This window comes from Herpailurus yagouaroundi, unplaced genomic scaffold (assembly GCF_014898765.1).
Source record: "Herpailurus yagouaroundi ecotype Mexico unplaced genomic scaffold, PumYag 203, whole genome shotgun sequence".
Lineage (NCBI taxonomy): Eukaryota > Metazoa > Chordata > Mammalia > Carnivora > Felidae > Herpailurus > Herpailurus yagouaroundi.
The window spans coordinates 4,874,427-4,891,933 of record NW_024412434.1 but is presented as its reverse complement, the minus strand read 5'-3'; the positions used below and the strand labels follow the sequence as shown (position 1 = coordinate 4,891,933).

The 17,507-nt window shown below is 35.7% G+C and overlaps 1 protein-coding gene across 4 annotated transcripts in view; it reads right to left on the bottom strand.

Annotated features, from left to right (window-relative positions):
• EPC1 (enhancer of polycomb 1) overlaps positions 1 to 17,507 on the bottom strand; it is a 108,271-nt gene that overhangs the window by 23,149 nt on the left and 67,615 nt on the right. For all 4 annotated transcript variants that reach the window (XM_040451037.1, XM_040451036.1, XM_040451034.1 and 1 more), the window contains one exon: positions 9,375 to 9,534. In XM_040451037.1, the coding sequence (XP_040306971.1) occupies positions 9,375 to 9,534 (160 nt within the window). The remainder of the gene's footprint in view (positions 1 to 9,374; positions 9,535 to 17,507) is intronic.

Here is a 17,507-nt window from a genome sequence, read left to right as displayed (position 1 = left end):
TTCAACAAAGATCTATTTTAAAAAAACCTTTTCAGGGGCGCCTGGGTGGCGCAGTCGGTTAAGCGTCCGACTTCAGCCAGGTCATGATCTCGCGGTCCGTGAGTTCGAGCCCCGCGTCAGGCTCTGGGCTGATGGCTCAGAGCCTGGAGCCTGTTTCCGATTCTGTGTCTCCCTCTCTCTCTGCCCCTCCCCCGTTCATGCTCTGTCTCTCTCTGTCCCAAAAATAAATAAATGTTGAAAAAAAAAATAAAAAAAAATAAATAAATAAACCTTTTCATATAGAAATTCACACCTATAAAAATTGCAAAATGAAAAGAGTTCTAAGGGATACCTGCATATCCTTTCCCAGATTCACCTGTTAAATTTTATTATCATTTGCATGCATTCTCTATTTATATCGATGTATACATACATAACTTTATTTTGGGGGACACTGGAGGGTAAATAACATTCACAATTGCTCTTTACTGCTAAACACTTCAGAGTGTATTTCCTTAGATTCTTTTATATAATCACAGTATAGTAATCAACCTCATAAATTTACACTCATACAACAATTTAATTTCCTGCCTATATTCCAACTGATCCAGCACAGGACCAGTCTAGGATCAGGCATTATTTTTGTTACTGTCTCTTTGGCTTCCTTTAATCTGGAACATTTCCATAGTCTTTGTCTTTTACAAACTAATATTTTTGAGAATACACACCTCTCCCCAGAACCTTTCTTCTTATTATTCCCATTGTGATTAGATTATGCACTCTCTGATGGCATACTGCAATACTCAACTGTCTTAGTCCTTCTCAGTGTATCACATCTAGAGGCACACAATGTTCATCTGTTCCTCATAAGTGATGATAATTTTCATCAGTCAAGAAATTACCCAATTATTCCACTGCATAACTACTGTTTGTTTTTTTCCCCCTCTTGTAAGTAATAAGCAATTTGTAGGGAGAGCTTAAGACCATGCAAATATTCTGCTCCTTTTCAAAATTTCCTCTTCTATTGAGAACACACTGATGATTCTTACATGATTCAATCTTGATCATGATTAACTGCAAAATGACTTTGTAACTCTAGCACTCTCTTCACAGTGTACCATTCAGCTTTTGGCTTTATATTACAAAAGCAGGAGACGACTCTTCACCATTTTTTATCATCAGTATGGATTCACGAATTCCTACACTTTTCAATGCTTTATAATTCATGTTATTCTTAATTTTTCCATTGCTTTAATCTTGCTTCTTGGTTTTTCCAGTGGACAGAGCTATAAATATATATACCTAAATACACACATATATACTTATATAAATGTACATTAAGATTGCTCTTTAAAAAGAGGTTTCCTTGGGGTGCCTGGGTGGCTCAGTTGGTTGAGTAGCCAACTCTTGATTTCGGCTCAGGTTATGATCCCAGGATAGTAAGATCAAGCCCTGCACTGGGCTCTGCCCTGAGCATGGAGCCTGTTTTAAGATTCCCCCATCCCTCTCCCCCTTTGACCCTCTCCCTGCTTACACTTGTGCTCTCTAAAATAAGGTTAAAAAAAAAAAAAGTTTCCTTTCAGGATTAACAGGAGAGTCTTAAGACCCAAGTGCAAAAGGAAGGGGGAGAGAGAGTTGTTCCTGTCTATTCATTCTGGTCACAACTGTTTTGTCCTTTCTTCCAGTATAAATAGGAAAGAAGTCTTAGCTGTGTAATCCAGAAACTTTACAGGTCACTAATCAAAAGAGAAACAACATTACATGATATTTGGATCAAGAGATGCTAAGTAGCCAACACTCAGTGAAATACCTTACAGAGTACCTAAAGTCTGAAGGGGACAATGGTTTTAGCATGGGTTTTTTTCCTTCAGAGCTCCCACTAGGAAAAAAGGGAGAAAATTCTGATTTCTTCCCTAAGCCAGTCAAAGACAAGGACAGAGATGAACTTTTCCAAACTAAAGTTCAAAGAAATGTTAACAGAACATGTAACAAACACACAATTGGAAAATGGTGCGTTAAAAGAAGCTTTTTTTTTTTTTAGCCACAAGACTCCCAGAGCCTATAAAAATGATACTATACATTATGATAGGGGAATACAATATGTAATCATTCTCAAACATGTTTGACCATTGCTTTTTTTAGGGAATACTAATTATCTATCACCTGAAAAACTCCCAAGAAGTGGGGCACCTGGGTGCCTCAGTTGGTTAAGCGTCCAACTTCAGCTCAGGTCATGATCTTGCAGTCTGTGAGTTTGAGCCCTGCGTTGGGCTCTGCGCTGAGAGCTCAGAGCCTGGAGCCTGCTTCTGAATTCTGTGTCTCCCTCTCTCTCTGTGCCCCTCCCCCGCGTGTGCTCGCTCACTCAAAAATAAACAAAAAAAATTAAAAGAAAAAAAACAACTCCCAAGAAGAATTTGTGTAACATTAGCTTAAGAGCTTTACAAAACAGGAATTAGGGGAACTACAATGAACCAGTCCATATATATAGTTCAAGGTAATGTACCCTTCATAAGTAATTTACTAGACCACCTTGTAGTCAAAATCCAATTTTAACTTTGCAGAAATTTACACCATAATGATTTTTATTGTATTATATTAAAAGCCAATACCAAGTTTTAAAGAATTAACATAAATCTTACACAATTTCTTCCAGAAAACAGAGAGAATACTTTCCAACCTGTTTTATGAAGCCACTATTACTCTGATACCAAAACCAAACAAGGCAGGGGTGCCTGGGTGGCTCAGTTGTTTGAGTGTGCGACTTCAGCTTAAGTTATGATCTCACAGTTTGTGAGTTCGAGCCTGGCACCAGGCTCACTGCTGTCAGGCAGAGACCCCTTTGGATCCTGTCTCCAGTCCACTCTCTGCCCCTCCACCCACTTACGTGCTCTCTCTCTCAAAAATGAATAAACATTAAAAAAAAAAAAAAAGATTAAAAAAAAGAGAAACAAGGCAGAGCACGTGCACGTGGCACACACACACATACACAGTCAAACATTATCTCTCATGAACGTAGAAGCAAAACTCCCCAATTAAATTTTAGCAAATTCTACCCAACAAGGTATAAAAAAAAATACACTACAGCCAAGTGGGATTTATTCCAGGTATGGTTCAATATCTGAAAATCAATAACTTATCACATCAACAGGCTAAAGAAGAAAAATCAGGGGTGCCTGGGTGGCGCAGTCGGTTAAGCGTCCGACTTCAGCCAGGTCACAATCTCGCGGTCCGTGAGTTCGAGCCCCGCGTCAGGCTCTGGGCTGATGGCTCGGAGCCTGGAGCCTGTTTCCGATTCTGTGTCTCCCTCTCTCTCTGCCCCTCCCCCGTTCATGCTCTGTCTCTCTCTGTCCCCAAAATAAATAAAAAACGTTGAAAAAAAAATTAAAAAAAAAAAAAAAAGAAGAAAAATCAAATGATGCTATCCATTGGTGTAGAAAAAGTATTTGACAAAATTCAACACTGATTCATGATAAAAACTCTCAGTACACTAGGAGTAAAAATCACGATCCATAAGAGTAAAACTAATAAACTGGATCTCAGAAAAATACCTTTTGCTCTTTGGAAGACTCTGTTAAGAGCATGAAAAGTCACATTATATATACTGAGAAAAAATATTTCCAAATCACATATATGACAATCTCATAAAAGGCAACTACAACAACACTTGTAGGTAACGTAATACTTAATGGTGAAAGACTTAAATATTTCCTTCTAAGATCAGGAACAAGGCAAGGATGCCTGCTCTCACCACATAGTTTAACACAGTATTGAAGTTTTAGACACTATACTAATGCAACAGAAATAAGACAGATTGAAAAGGAAAAATAAAACTGTCTCTATTTGCAGACTATAGTGTGATTTTCTATGTAGAAAATTCCAAAGAATCTGCAAACATTTCCTAGAACAAGCAATTTCAATTAAGGCCACAGTACATAAGACAAACAATTTTACCTGCATGTCTGTATACTGACAATGAACAAGTGGAAACCAATCAAAAATGCTATACCATTTTCAATTGCTCCACAGAAAATAAAACACTCAGGTATAAATCTAAAGAAATGTGTACAGGATCTGGGGTGCCTGGGTGGCTCAGTTAAGCATCGACTCTTGATTTCGGCTCAGGTCATGATCTCACGGTTCATGAGTTTGAGTCCCATGTCAGTCTCTGTGCTGGTAGCATGGAGCCTGCTTGGGATTCTTTCTCTGCCCCTTCCCAGCTCATGCTCTCTCTCTCTCTCTCAAAATAAGTAGATAAACATTAACTATTTTTAAATAATAAAGAAATGTGTACAGGATCTGTATAATGAAAATTATGAAGTGTCAATGAAAGAAATTAAAGAAGAACTAAATACTTGCAGAGTCACACTGTGGTCATGGACTGAAGACTCAACATATTAAAGATGTCAATTCTCCCCATAGTGATCTATAGGTTTAATCTAATCTTATCAAGTTTCTTTGTGGATACAGACAAGCTTATTGAAGGCCCTAGAATACCCAAAATAATTTTGAAAAAGAAAAAAAAAGAAGGAATGACTCTTCCTGATATCAAAGATTATCATAGAGCTGCAGTAATCTAAACAGTGGTACCATCTTGAAATAAATGGAAATCAGTGGAATAGAATATAGAACCCAGAAACAGATCCAAATCAATATGCTTAATTTTTGGCCAAGAAGCAAAAGCAATTCAATGGAGGAGGGAGGGTTTCTTCAATAAATGATGCTGGAACAATTGTACATCCAGAAATAAAACCAAAACAAAGCACAAACAAACAAACAAAAAAAACCCTTGACCTAAACCTCACACACTCAAAACTGATCATATACTTATATGTAACTGATAAATTTGATCTCATCAAAATTAAAAACTTTTGTTCTGTGACAAGACTCAGTTAAGAGAATGAAAAGACATCATATACTGAGAGAAAATATGTCTAAATCACATATATGACAAAGACTTTGTGTCTAGAATATATAAATAAAACAATCCTCAAACTCAATGTTAAAACAATCTACTTAGAAAACAGGCAAACACAAGCACAATCATTTCATCTAAGAGGATACATAGAAGGCAAATAAACACATGAAAAGGTATTTAACATATTAGCTATTTAGTGAAATACAAATTTAAAGTATATTGAGGTCTATCAATGCATACCTATTAGAATGGTTAAAATAAAAAAGTGATAACCCCAAATGCTGACAAGAATACAGGAGAAACTGGATCACACATACACTGCTGCTGATAATGTAACATGGTACAGATACTCTGGGCAATACTGTGGAAGTTCTTGTCAAACTAAAAATGGACCCAGCAACTGCACTCATAGGTATTTATCCCAGGAGTTCACACAAAAACCTGCAGATGAATGTTCACAGCAGCTTTATTTATAATAGTCAAAACCTGAAAACTATAAATAAACGTTAAAAAAAAATTAAAAAAAAAAAAAGGGGGGGGCGCCTGGGTGGCTCAGTCGGTTGAGCAGCCGACTTCAGCTCAGGTCATGATCTTGCGGCCCGTGAGTTCGAGCCCCACGTCAGGCTCTGTGCTGACAGCTCAGAGCCTGGAGCCTGTTTCAGATTCTGTGTCTCCCTCTCTCTGACCCTCCCCCCTTCATGCTCTGTCTTTCTCTGTCTCAAAAATAAATAAACGTTAAAAAAAAAATTAAAAAAAAAAAAAAAAGAAAACTACCCAAATGTCTTTCATTGGGTCAGTGGCTACACAAATTGTGGTACATACATATTATGGACTACTGCTTGCCAATAAGAAGGAAGAACTATAATACATGAAACAAGCTGGATGAACTCCAAGGATATATGCTAAGTGAAAAAAGCCAATCTCTAAAGTTTGGACACACAGTGCATGATTCTGTTTATGTTACATTCATGAACTAACATGATTACAGAGATGGAGAACACATTAGCAGTTGCCAGGGACTAGGTTTGGCTATAAAGGAGTAACAACATGGAATCCTGTGGGGATGATATAGTTGAGTATCTTTTTTTTATTAACTTGTTTTTTTATTTTTTTAAATTTACATCCAAATTAGTTAGCATATAGTGCAACAATGATTTCAGGAGTAGATTCCTTAGTGCCCCTTACCCATTTAGCCCATCCCCCCTCCCACAACCCCTCCAGTAACCTTCAGTTTGTTCTCCACATTTATGAATCTCTTCCGTTTTGTCCTCCTGCCTGTTTTTATATTATTTTTGTTTCCCTTCCCTTATGGTCATCTGTTTTGTCTCTTAAAGTCCTCATATGAGTGAAGTCATATGATTTTTGTCTTTCTCTGACTAGTTTCACTTAGCATAATACCCTCTAGTTCCATCCACGTAGTTGGATGGCAAGATTGCATTCTTTTTGATTGCCGAGTAATACTCCATTGTGTGTGTGTGTGTGTGTGTGTGTGTGTGTGTGTATATATATGTATATATATACCACATCTTCTTTATCCTTTCATCCATCGATGGACATTTGGGCTCTTTCCATACTTTGGCTATTGTTGATAGTGCTGTGATAAACCTGAGGGTGCATGTGTCCCTTCGAAACAGCACACCTGTATCCCGTGGATAAATGCCTAGAAGTGAAACTGCTGAGTCGTAGGGTAGTTCTATTTTTAGTTTTTTGAGGAACCTCCATACTGTTTTCCAGAGTGGCTGCAGCAGCTTGCATTCCCATATAGTTGAGTATCTTGACTGAAGTATCTAACACTAATGTATTATCCTGTGAATTTACAATTAGCCAAAATAAAATGTTGAAAGAAATTCAATGGCAGCTAACACCAATTAGCAGACTGTCTTGATTAATATTCCAATGTATACAGCTTTCCAGAGACAACATACTTCAAATTTGTACTAAAAAAGTTTCTTCCCAAATAAGCTACAATTCTGCTGCCATTTTATTACTATTATTTGATTACAACAACAACAAGGTCAATTCCTTTATAAATATTGCACCTTTTGACTCTTCTGACCGTAATTTAATCCACTAGTTACCACTAAAATGTGTTCTGTGGGTTTTGGTCATCAATGAGCTGTCTATTTGTAAAACATGCATTCCAAATTTTTTTCTGATAGTAATGTTTATGTAAATTGATTAATATAATTTTATTTTACTTAATCCTGCTTTAACCCAAACACATACATTCATATGAATATTACCTGTGGCTGTGGAATACAATGTGGCCCCAGTTAACATATATAGATCTGATGATGATCTATAACTTTCAAACTCCCATGATTTTTCAGAGAACTAATTTTTAGGTTCTAATATTGATCAAATTTGTTTAAAATGTCTGTGCCAGGGCGCCTGGGTGGCGCAGTCGGTTAAGCCTCCGACTTCAGCCAGGTCACGATCTCGCAGTCCGTGAGTTCGAGTCCCGTGTCAGGCTCTGGGCTGATGGCTCAGAGCCTGTTTCCGATTCTGTGTCTCCCTCTCTCTCTGCCCCTCCCCCGTTCATGCTCTGTCTCTCTCTGTCCCCAAAAAAATAAATAAACGTTGAAAAAAAAAAATTAAAAAAAAAATAAATAAATAAATAAAATAAAATGTCTGTGCCATAAATATAACTAAACATGTGAGTGGGCAAGAAAGCACATGCCACTTATTTGGTTCAAAGTAACCTTTAGTAAACTGGAAAAAAATATATATTTATTTTTCCTAAAGGAAATGAAGAAGGTTACATACAAGTTAGAATTAACATCAAGTTAAAAGGCACCGGCGTGGCTCAATCAATTAAGTATTTGACTTCAGCTCAAGTCATGATCTCACGGTTCATGGGTTTGAGCCCCTAATCAGTCTCTGTGCTGGCAGCTCAGAGCCTGGAGCCTGCTTCAGATCCTGTGTCTCCTTCTCTCTACCCCTCCCCACTCACGTGGTCTCTCTCTCTCTCTCAAAAATAAAGAAACATTAAGAAAAATTAAAAAAAAAATCAAATGCCAATATAGTACTGATTAAGAGCCAATACAGACACTATGTGTGTTTTTTTTTTTCACATTTAAGAAAAAGTAAAATAAATGTTTAGAATTTAGGACAGAAACTAGAGCAGACAGAGGAAAGGTTAAATGAGGAAAATAAAATTAATTTTAAATAATTATTCTAAAAACAACACAGATTTATATGGTCCTGAAAAAAGGCTTAGACAGAAAAAAAAAGTTTGGACATTCTGCTGGAAAAATCTCTTAATCATAAAGGTCAACAACATAACAATGAAAGCTGTACAAATTTTACCTAAGTAAACTTTCAACTATGTTTTTAAGTTGTCAACTACTTGAGGATGGAGTAAATGAAATTTAAGTCTCTTAAGTTTACAAGCTCTCAGCTGTTCATCATCAAATGTGATAGCTATCAAAGGATTATTGCTAATGAAGAACTTATCACTATCAAGTGAAACAAGTTACCAATTAGAACACTAAATTTAGGGATGCCTGGGTGGCTCAGTCATTTGAGCATGGGACTCCTGATTTCGGCTCAGGTAGATCCCAGGATTGTGGGATCGAGCTTGCTCAGCGCTGAGGTCGATTACGATTCCCTCTCTCTGTCTCTGTCCTTCCCCCTGGGCCCCTCTCCCCAGCTCGTGAGCTGTCTCAAATTAAAACAACAACCCCCCAAAATCCACCGAATTTTAAAAAGTAAAGAGAATTACAGATCAGAGGTTTGCAAACTATGGTCCAAGGGCCAATACTGGGTTGCCATCTGTTTTTGTCAATCAAGTTTTATTGAAACACAGCTATGCCCATTTGTTTATGTATTGTCTATTGTTGATTTTGCCTTTCAACAGTAGAGCTGAACAGTTGTGACAGACTGAATGACTCTAAAAGGCTAAGATATATACTATCTGACCCTTTACAGAAAAAGTTTGGTGATTCCTGACTTATACTAAGAAGTTCTTTAAGGCTACTCATATTACTATTTCTCAATAGTAAGAAAACCATTTCCACATCTTAGGTATATTCATTATCTGAAAGTAGCATAAGATCATATGTTGAGATGAAACTAAAAACGTAGGATGAAAATGCCATCTTTTTTTGTCAGGTAGAAATCTCAATTTTAAAAGTTGAAAATGGGGTTCCAGTCGTTAAGCATCTGACTTCGGCTCAGGTCATGATCTCACAGTTTGTGAGTTCAAGCTCTGCATTGGGAGAGCACGAGCCCTGGGTGAACACCACTTCTCTCCCTCTGCCCATGGGATTTTCTCTCTCTCTCTGCCCCTCTTACTTGTGCCTTCTCTCTCAAACAAACAAACAAACAAACAAGTTGAAAATGGGCTCTAGTAACTCTTTAAGCTGATGCCAGTCAATGAAATGGATACCTAAGAAGGCCTTGAACAGGTAAAAGTAAAAACATGTCAAGTTAAGCAGATAATATAGGAAATATAATTATTAAAAGAGTAATTACTTACGCTGTATGTGAATGAGCTGCTTTGGCATCTTAAATTCCCCAGGATATATAGACTCATAGTAAGCAATATTACTTTCTGCCTCTGGGACTGGTATGACCATATTATCCCTCTTCTCGCCATACACCTGCTGTGCTGAAATAGCCCGCTGAAGATGGTGTTCCTAAAAGAGGAAAAAATAGGTAAGTCTATGTATTTTAAAATAGCCAACAGAACATATACTTTATGAAGAGGTTTTTATTTTAAAAATAGAAGGACTTTAGGGGCATATGGGTGGCTCAGCTGGTTAAGTGTCAGACTTCGGCTCAGGTCATGATCTCATGGTTTATGGGTTCAAGCCCCACATTGGGCTCTGTGCTGACAGCTCAGAGCCTAGAGCCTGCTTCAGATTCTGTCTCCCTCTCTCTCTGCCCTCCCCCACTCGTGCTCTCTCTCATAACAAACATTTAAAAAATTAAAGAAAAACAAAAAGAAGGATTTTAATAGCCTTGAAAGGATGTTGACAATACAGTTAGTGGTAAAAACATATTAAGAAGAAACAAGGTTTTGTTAAATACACTGTATACTTTCTCAATTTAAGAAAGGTATTACACTGAAATTGAGTTAAATTATACAAAAGATTCCGAAAAATTGACTAAATTGTTAAAGTTTGCATTTTATAGATGAAATTCAAAGAAAAAGGGTTAAAACATTTAAATTTGTATGAAGAAAGATATGGATAAAAAATTATTCTATTCTCCTTTTTCATAGAATGCTTCATAAATGTGGAAAAATACCTTCATATACATCAACTAATATCTTTTAAAAGAAAGACAGATTGGGGCGCCTGGGTGGCGCAGTCGGTTAAGCGTCCAACTGCAGCCAGGTCACGATCTCGCGGTCCGTGAGTTCGAGCCCCGCGTCAGGCTCTGGGCTAATGGCTCAGAGCCTGGAGCCTGTTTCCAATTCTGTGTCTCCCTCTCTCTCTGCCCCTCCCCCATTCATGCTCTGTCTCTCTCTGTCCCAAAAATAAATAAATGTTGAAAAAAAAAAAAAGACAGATTATTATCTCCATTTTTAGTTTATGAAATGGACACATTCAAACCTGGTCTTTTGTCTCTATAACCCCTTATGAATTTCCAGATCCCTTTTGAATCATAGTGGAGTGAGGACAGGGGTTGAAAGCATAGGCTTCAGAGTCTGTGACTCCTGGAAAGATACTTTAGTTTTCTAAATCTGTTTCCTACAGAAAGAGAAAAATAATCTACTTTATAGAGTTGGTTGGAGGTTTAAGTAACATAAGTGTGCCTGAAATGTTTAGTATAATGTGTGGCATATAGCATATAACAGGTACTCAAAATAAACTTTGATTTAGTCACCACACAGAAAGATTTTACCAGTTTGTGATACCACCAGCGCCATAAAAATATCTGTTCTCACCCAGCCCATGTATCATCACTGAATTTTGGTAAATGTTTCATGAAACTGATTTTTAAAAAAATATATAAAATACAAGTTTAAGGACAAAAAAAAATTCCAATAGTCTGAAAACAGAGAATTCCAGTCCTCATATTCAGGTAAGATTTAAAATTCAGATAGAATTGTCCTATGCAACACACAGAGCTTTATTTCTAGGGCGCTGGTTCACTTGATATATCCTGGAGATCTTTCCACAAAGACACTTCTACTACAATTTTGCAAAAGCTGCCTTGTGTCCTACTATATGGATGCACCTGACTTATTTAACCAGACACTAATTGATAGGGAAAAAAACATTACAAAACAAAACAAAACAAAACCCTGGAAACAACCTAAGTGCCTACCTTTGTCCCTGAATGCTACAAAAATCACTCCTGTACTGTTATATACAAGACAGCTTTGTGGCTTGGTGAAAGCATCTGTAGGAAAACTGCAAATGAAAGTCCTCAAAGGACACATGGGGTTCCAACAAAATACTGCTTGCAGCATCTTAATGACTCTTTTAAATTTTAAAATAATCCATCTAGTTATTTTAGGTTAATTTCTTTATAAGGATGATTAAGTTTTTCTTAAATTTTGCTGCTGTTTGCTCATTTTCAAAAGTGCTTTTCTTTCTCGACATTTAAATAGATTATTTCTTTTCTAATATTAAGGAAATTGGCCCCAGGTAATAAATCTTCCAAGTATTTTCCTTAAATTTGACTTCTGTTTTTATTTTTTCCATGCAAGAATGTTCTGTTAAATTTATTAATCTTTTTCCTTTATGGTTTTGTCATGTTTAATAAGAGGTATAAATTGTATAGTCACAAACCAGAGTGTACACAAATTCTTTTTTATAATTCAATTTGATCTTTGATTTAGGTTCCCTACTGGCTAATTGTATCTTCTTATACTTTAGTATAGTTTGTTGTCATATCTACTGGCCCTTATCTATTGACACAGGGTGCTTCTGTAAGCTCCAGCTGGGAAGTCAGTCACATGTATACTTTTTCTATTCTCAGATTACCTTAAATGTTGAGAAAAATTTTCTTTGACCTCTGCCCTGCATACTTATACCAAACTCAAGAAGGGAGTGGGGAAGCAAGGCACATTACTCTTAATTGCATTTTGTTCCTAATTTAGAACAGTTAATCTGTTATTGTGGAGGTGAACATGAGACATATGGTCTTTTTCTTTTTTTGTATAAGGACAGACGATGGCAAGCCACTTTTCCTAATGTCATGCATAAAATCATCTATTCCCTTTAATGATTAAAAATGTGCCAGTATTGGGATGCCTGGGTAGCTCAACATGTGACTCTTGGTTTCAGCTCAGGTCATGACCTCAAGGTTTGTGGGATCAAGGCCAGCATCCAGCACCACACTGACAGTAGGAGCCTGTTTGGGATTCTCTCGCCCTCTCCCTCTCTCTGCCACTCTTCTCCACACACACCCCTTAAAAAAAAGTGCCTGTATCCTAGAATAAATTTCCCTTGCACTTGGGAGTATTCCTAAACTTTTTTCCTACTCTATCCAATTGTCCCTTATGCCAGATTTAACTGATTTTAAATAGTGTAGCTTCATACTACATTTCATTATCTAGTAAGGCAACTCCTCCCTCATAATTCCTTTTTCAGAATATTCCTGGCTATCTCATTTATTTTTCTAGATGAACCATAAAGAAAATTACTTTCCAGGTGTGAAAAAGAACCCTTAAAATGTTTTGACTTTTATAGGCAATATAGTATGCTGGTTAAGAACATGGACTTTGGCAACCAAGAGTACTCTGGATCTGAATGTTGGCTCCATGGTTTACTAGCTCTAGGTCTTTAGGACTTGAGACAAGATATTTATCCCAGCATGTTTTATTGTCTCTAAGTGTGTACATTGTGCACTTACCTTATGGAATTGTGATTAAAATGCATGAAACATACTAACTATTCAACATATGGTAGCAAATATGTATCTTTCATTATTAGAAAAACTAAAGAATGTTCTATATGCTTAACAGTTACCATTTATAGTCTCTGTAGCTTGAACAGTGTCCTGTAGATTTTTCCTTATGGTTTTATCTATTTTCCATAACTATGAAACCAAATTTTTATTTATTAATATTAGAGTGAATACTTCCTGCCCTAAAAAACCTTTTTTTTTTAAATAAAATACTTCCCACAATTTCCTCCTATCTTTTAACAGTCAAGAAAATATTTTCCCCCTAATACATGGCTTACAGGGGTAGTGTCATAATGTGCAAAATACTTTTGAATGGTTCGATTATAGATACATTTTATTATAGAGTAAAAAATAATACTGCAAAACTAACAAGTTTGGAATCTAGGTTGTTCAGCTTTTCTCTAAGTTTGAAAATTTTTATAATAAAAAGTTAGATGAAGAATAGGGTATGAAGGACCCTAAGTATGTAGAGTATAAAAGACTTATGGTTAAGTTCTAAGTCTTTCAAAGCATTCCTCAACAACTGGGATATAGCTATAACTTTATATATCCCTATTTTCCCTTTCCCCATGTATGTATGAGGACTTTAAGACAGGAAGGGGACCAAACACAGGCCACTGTGGCTGGAGCATGGTGAGTGAGCAAGGAGAATAACAGATGCTGTCTGCTCGGGGGATTAGCACCAAATCATGCACAGTCATTGGTCATGTTAAGGATCTGTCCTTTTACTAAGGGCAATAGTGGCTGAAAGGTTTTAAAAGATCACCTTGGTTGCTACATAGATAATAAACCATCTTCTATAAAATGGAATATGTGCAGCCTTTAAATGGCTCAGAATAATATTTAATATGGAAAAAAAACAACTTATTAAAAAGTTGTAAAATCTTTTTACATCTTTTAAAAAGATGTAGAAACTGTTCAGGATATTTGTAGTAATTAATCTTTTTAAAAATAAAAAGATATAATTGAACATAAGCACATTCAGAAAAAAGTCTAAAAGTAGATGAGAGCATATATATAAAACAAATCTCTATATTCTTTTATTCCTTTCCCTGCTTTATTTTTTCACAGCACTTACCATCCTCTGACATCTCATATACCTGTTTACTATTGTCACCCCTTTCTCCCCACCCTCCTCTGCCACCCCAATCTAAGCAGCATGAAGACAGGGATTTTTGTCTATTCTGGTCACTGTTAAACAGCCACCCTAAAACAAGAGCTGGGCACAAAGCATAGTGCTTAAATATTTGCTGAATACATATGTATATATGTATGTATGTATATATGTATGTATGTATGTGTATACACATATACACATATGCACACACCTGTATGCACGTGCACACACACATAAAGTTTCAAAGTATAGACACCAAAGAGTTAACAGATTATCTCTAAGTGGTACAATTTTGAAATGCTCTTTTGTACTTTGTTTCCTATATTTTCTAAAATGTAACTATAATACTTCTGGACAAAAAAATATTTGAGTACATTTCACTAAATGATTTTATAAAACACTGTTGATTTCTAAAAGACGTAATTTATTTGGTTCAGTAAAACCTTCCCCATTTAAGTTAGTTTAGTTCAAGAGTAAAATATACTTGTAGCTTTCTAGGTAAAGAAAGTATTTTTAAAACCCAAAACTATATACATCTATTTCTAGGAAACAGAACAAATTACATTACAGTAACATCACATTATAAGTGAAAATGAGATTTTTAATTTGAGTAGGAAGATGTAGAATCGTGAAACCAAGTAACAAATGAATAAATGAGAATGAGTTCTGAATTCAATTCAATAAGTTATTGAATGCCTGGACTAAATACCTAAGACAGATAATCCAATTTTCAATTACAATTTATATAGAAAGTTAGATATTCACTTAAGATCTGTCAATGAAATTTTTGAATACATCTACTTGCAGCATTAAGTAGGTCAGCTGTGTTCCAATAATTTCAAATAGTCCAGTAAAGAGTATGACAGTTAAAAAAGACAAAATGCTGGATTCTAACCTTAGATTTTTTTTTTGAACTTTAGGACTTCTGAGAGGTCTTAACATACTAATGGAAATTGTGGTTGTTCAAGAACGGGGATGCAGTCCTTCCAAACTTATGACCACAGAATCATTTTTTTTCAGAAAATATCTGTTAATAGCTCATGGAGAACTTTTGTAATAGTTTGGGAAATGCTGGTAGAGAACAAAAACTAGAGATACAGAGCAGAACATCTAGGATTAAATTTGTTCATTAACTTAGTCCATATTTATTGAGTGCCAACCATGTGCCTGGCACTGGGAACACAATGTTGTAAATAAAATACACACAGTTCCTAACATTGTAGAGCTTACACTCTACTAGAGAGCAGATACTAATACAATAGTGTTAAAAATAAATTGTACAGTGTGGTAAATGCTATGAAGAAAAAGTACAATGTGTTATTGTAAACATAAACAGGAAAAGGATTTCAAGGACAGTATCATTTTCACTAGTGCAAAGCTAACATCTGCAGTAATGGGACATTTAAGCTAACATATGCAGTAATGGGAGTTACTTAAAAGACTGTTTAACAAAAAAAAAGGGAATAACTATGTTTGAAGACCACTTATACATTTGACACAGTGGGGAGGTAAAATTTATATTGTATTTATATTAAGCACAGTTGCAATTAAAAATTAATCACCAAAATACCAAGAACAATTATAATTTTTCATAAAATAACAGAGGCATAAATTCTCAAGTTTGGTTTTACAAGGAACAAAGTAAATAAAATTAAATGATCTAAAGAATTCTTTAATATTTGATCCCACATAAAATGGAGTTAGGTTAACTATAACTTATGATTAAGCAAATAACTTAAAAAGCTTCTTGTACTGCAAGTAATTATGTTTTCTATACATAGCAATATGAACAATAAAAAAGATCTGAAAAGACTGAACAATAATCTTTAGAAAGTTCAGAGGCACATTGTCATGTGTCCATGAAACTTGCTATCATGACACTAAGCTCCATAAGTATTCACTCATGTTACTTCAGCCCGCCTAGTACACAGAAGAGCATGGGTTTTACAGACAGAATAAGAATACATAAGAATACGTAAGAATCCTAGCTTCCTCATAGACTCCAAGTCCAGCAAGTCACTTTGCTACCTATTTGTATTATTTTGGTTTTTTTTCCCCCTTACCCAACTTGCCATCTCGTCTGTCACGCAGTTAATGCTTTTTTCTTTTACTCTCCTCTTTGTTATTTTTGCTTATCCCTAGAAAAAGGTTGCCCTTTCGGGTGCTTTTTTATGGTCTCTTTGTTAAATGCATTGGTAGTTAATGTGAAAGGGTTAACTGGTTCTAAACAGGGCATGTCACTTACATTTGAGAAGTCAGAAAATACCATTTTTATTGATTAAATGAGAGTGACATTAGCTATGAGTAGATAAAAATTATCTGAAGGGACAGTATTGCAAAGGTCTCTTAAGCATATGCTCTGTGCTTTTGCTCACATGGATGAATGGCTACCTCTGCTGACATTACCATTCACCATGCCCCCGTTCCTCCATGGAAAATTCCCACTTGTTCTTCTAGGTCTATTTTAAAATTATCTTTCCTCTGCCTTGTCTTAGCACAAATGCTCCCCAGTTTGTGCTTCTATAGTACTACATTCTCTATTTACAAATTGTGTTGTAATTGTCTATATACTGATCTCTAAAATGTGGACACTATGTTTAATTAACCTTCAATTTTTTTCCTTTAAAAGATGTATTCTCTTGTATTATTTGGGGACTCTAAATTTTTTTTAAGGATGAAGACTAAATACAATTATCTTTATAACCTGTTCAGCATCTAGTACTATATTTTGCTTTACTGCAGACACTCAATACTTTGTTTTATAATATCTAATAAATATTAGCAAACCAAAAAGAGCTATTTAAGGTCATGTTGTACAAATTCCTAAATAAAGATTAAATTATATTCACTTATTAAGTTTTTGTTTAAGCAAATAATGACCTTAACACTTTGACGTAACAATTAGGACCACATTTAGACCCTCTGGGTTAAGAAATTAAAACACGTTATTATAAGCAACAATATATGAAATTTCTTATGGGGAAATAAGTGATTACTAATTTATAAAAAGCCACTTGAGAAATTTAACCCCTGATTATTTACGCATGTAGAGCTAGACTCCACTGCTACCTGAACACAAAGGCTGAGCTGCATTACTTTCTCTTCTATTCTCTGATGACATTTCTAAGAACTAAACATCAGTGCCTATTCAGGAATATGGCTTCAGCAAGGACTGTGTAGTTTTCTACATCCAACACCCAACTCACGATTGGCTCATTAGAAGAACTTTCTGACTGGTTTCCCTGCTTCCATTTTTTACCATTCTTCATAGAATAGCCAATCTGTTAATATGCAAGGCAAGTCACGCCATTGTTCCATTTAAAATAGTCCAGTTATTTCTTACCTCATTCAGAATAAAAGCCAAAGTTCTTAAAACTGCTTACAAGGTCCCAAATGATTTGTATTCCCCCTTTTCTGGCATCATTCACTATTTCCTCTTCACTCACTTTGCTTTTCCATACTAGATTATTTGCTTTTTTCAAACTTAAATAGCTTGCCCCCTCACCTTCAAGTCTTTGTTCAAAAGTCATCTTTGCACAAAGATCATTCTTTGCCAGCCTCCCACTATACATCTACCAGAATGGCTAAACTTGAGGCTGACAATACCAAATGATGGTGAGGATGTGGAAT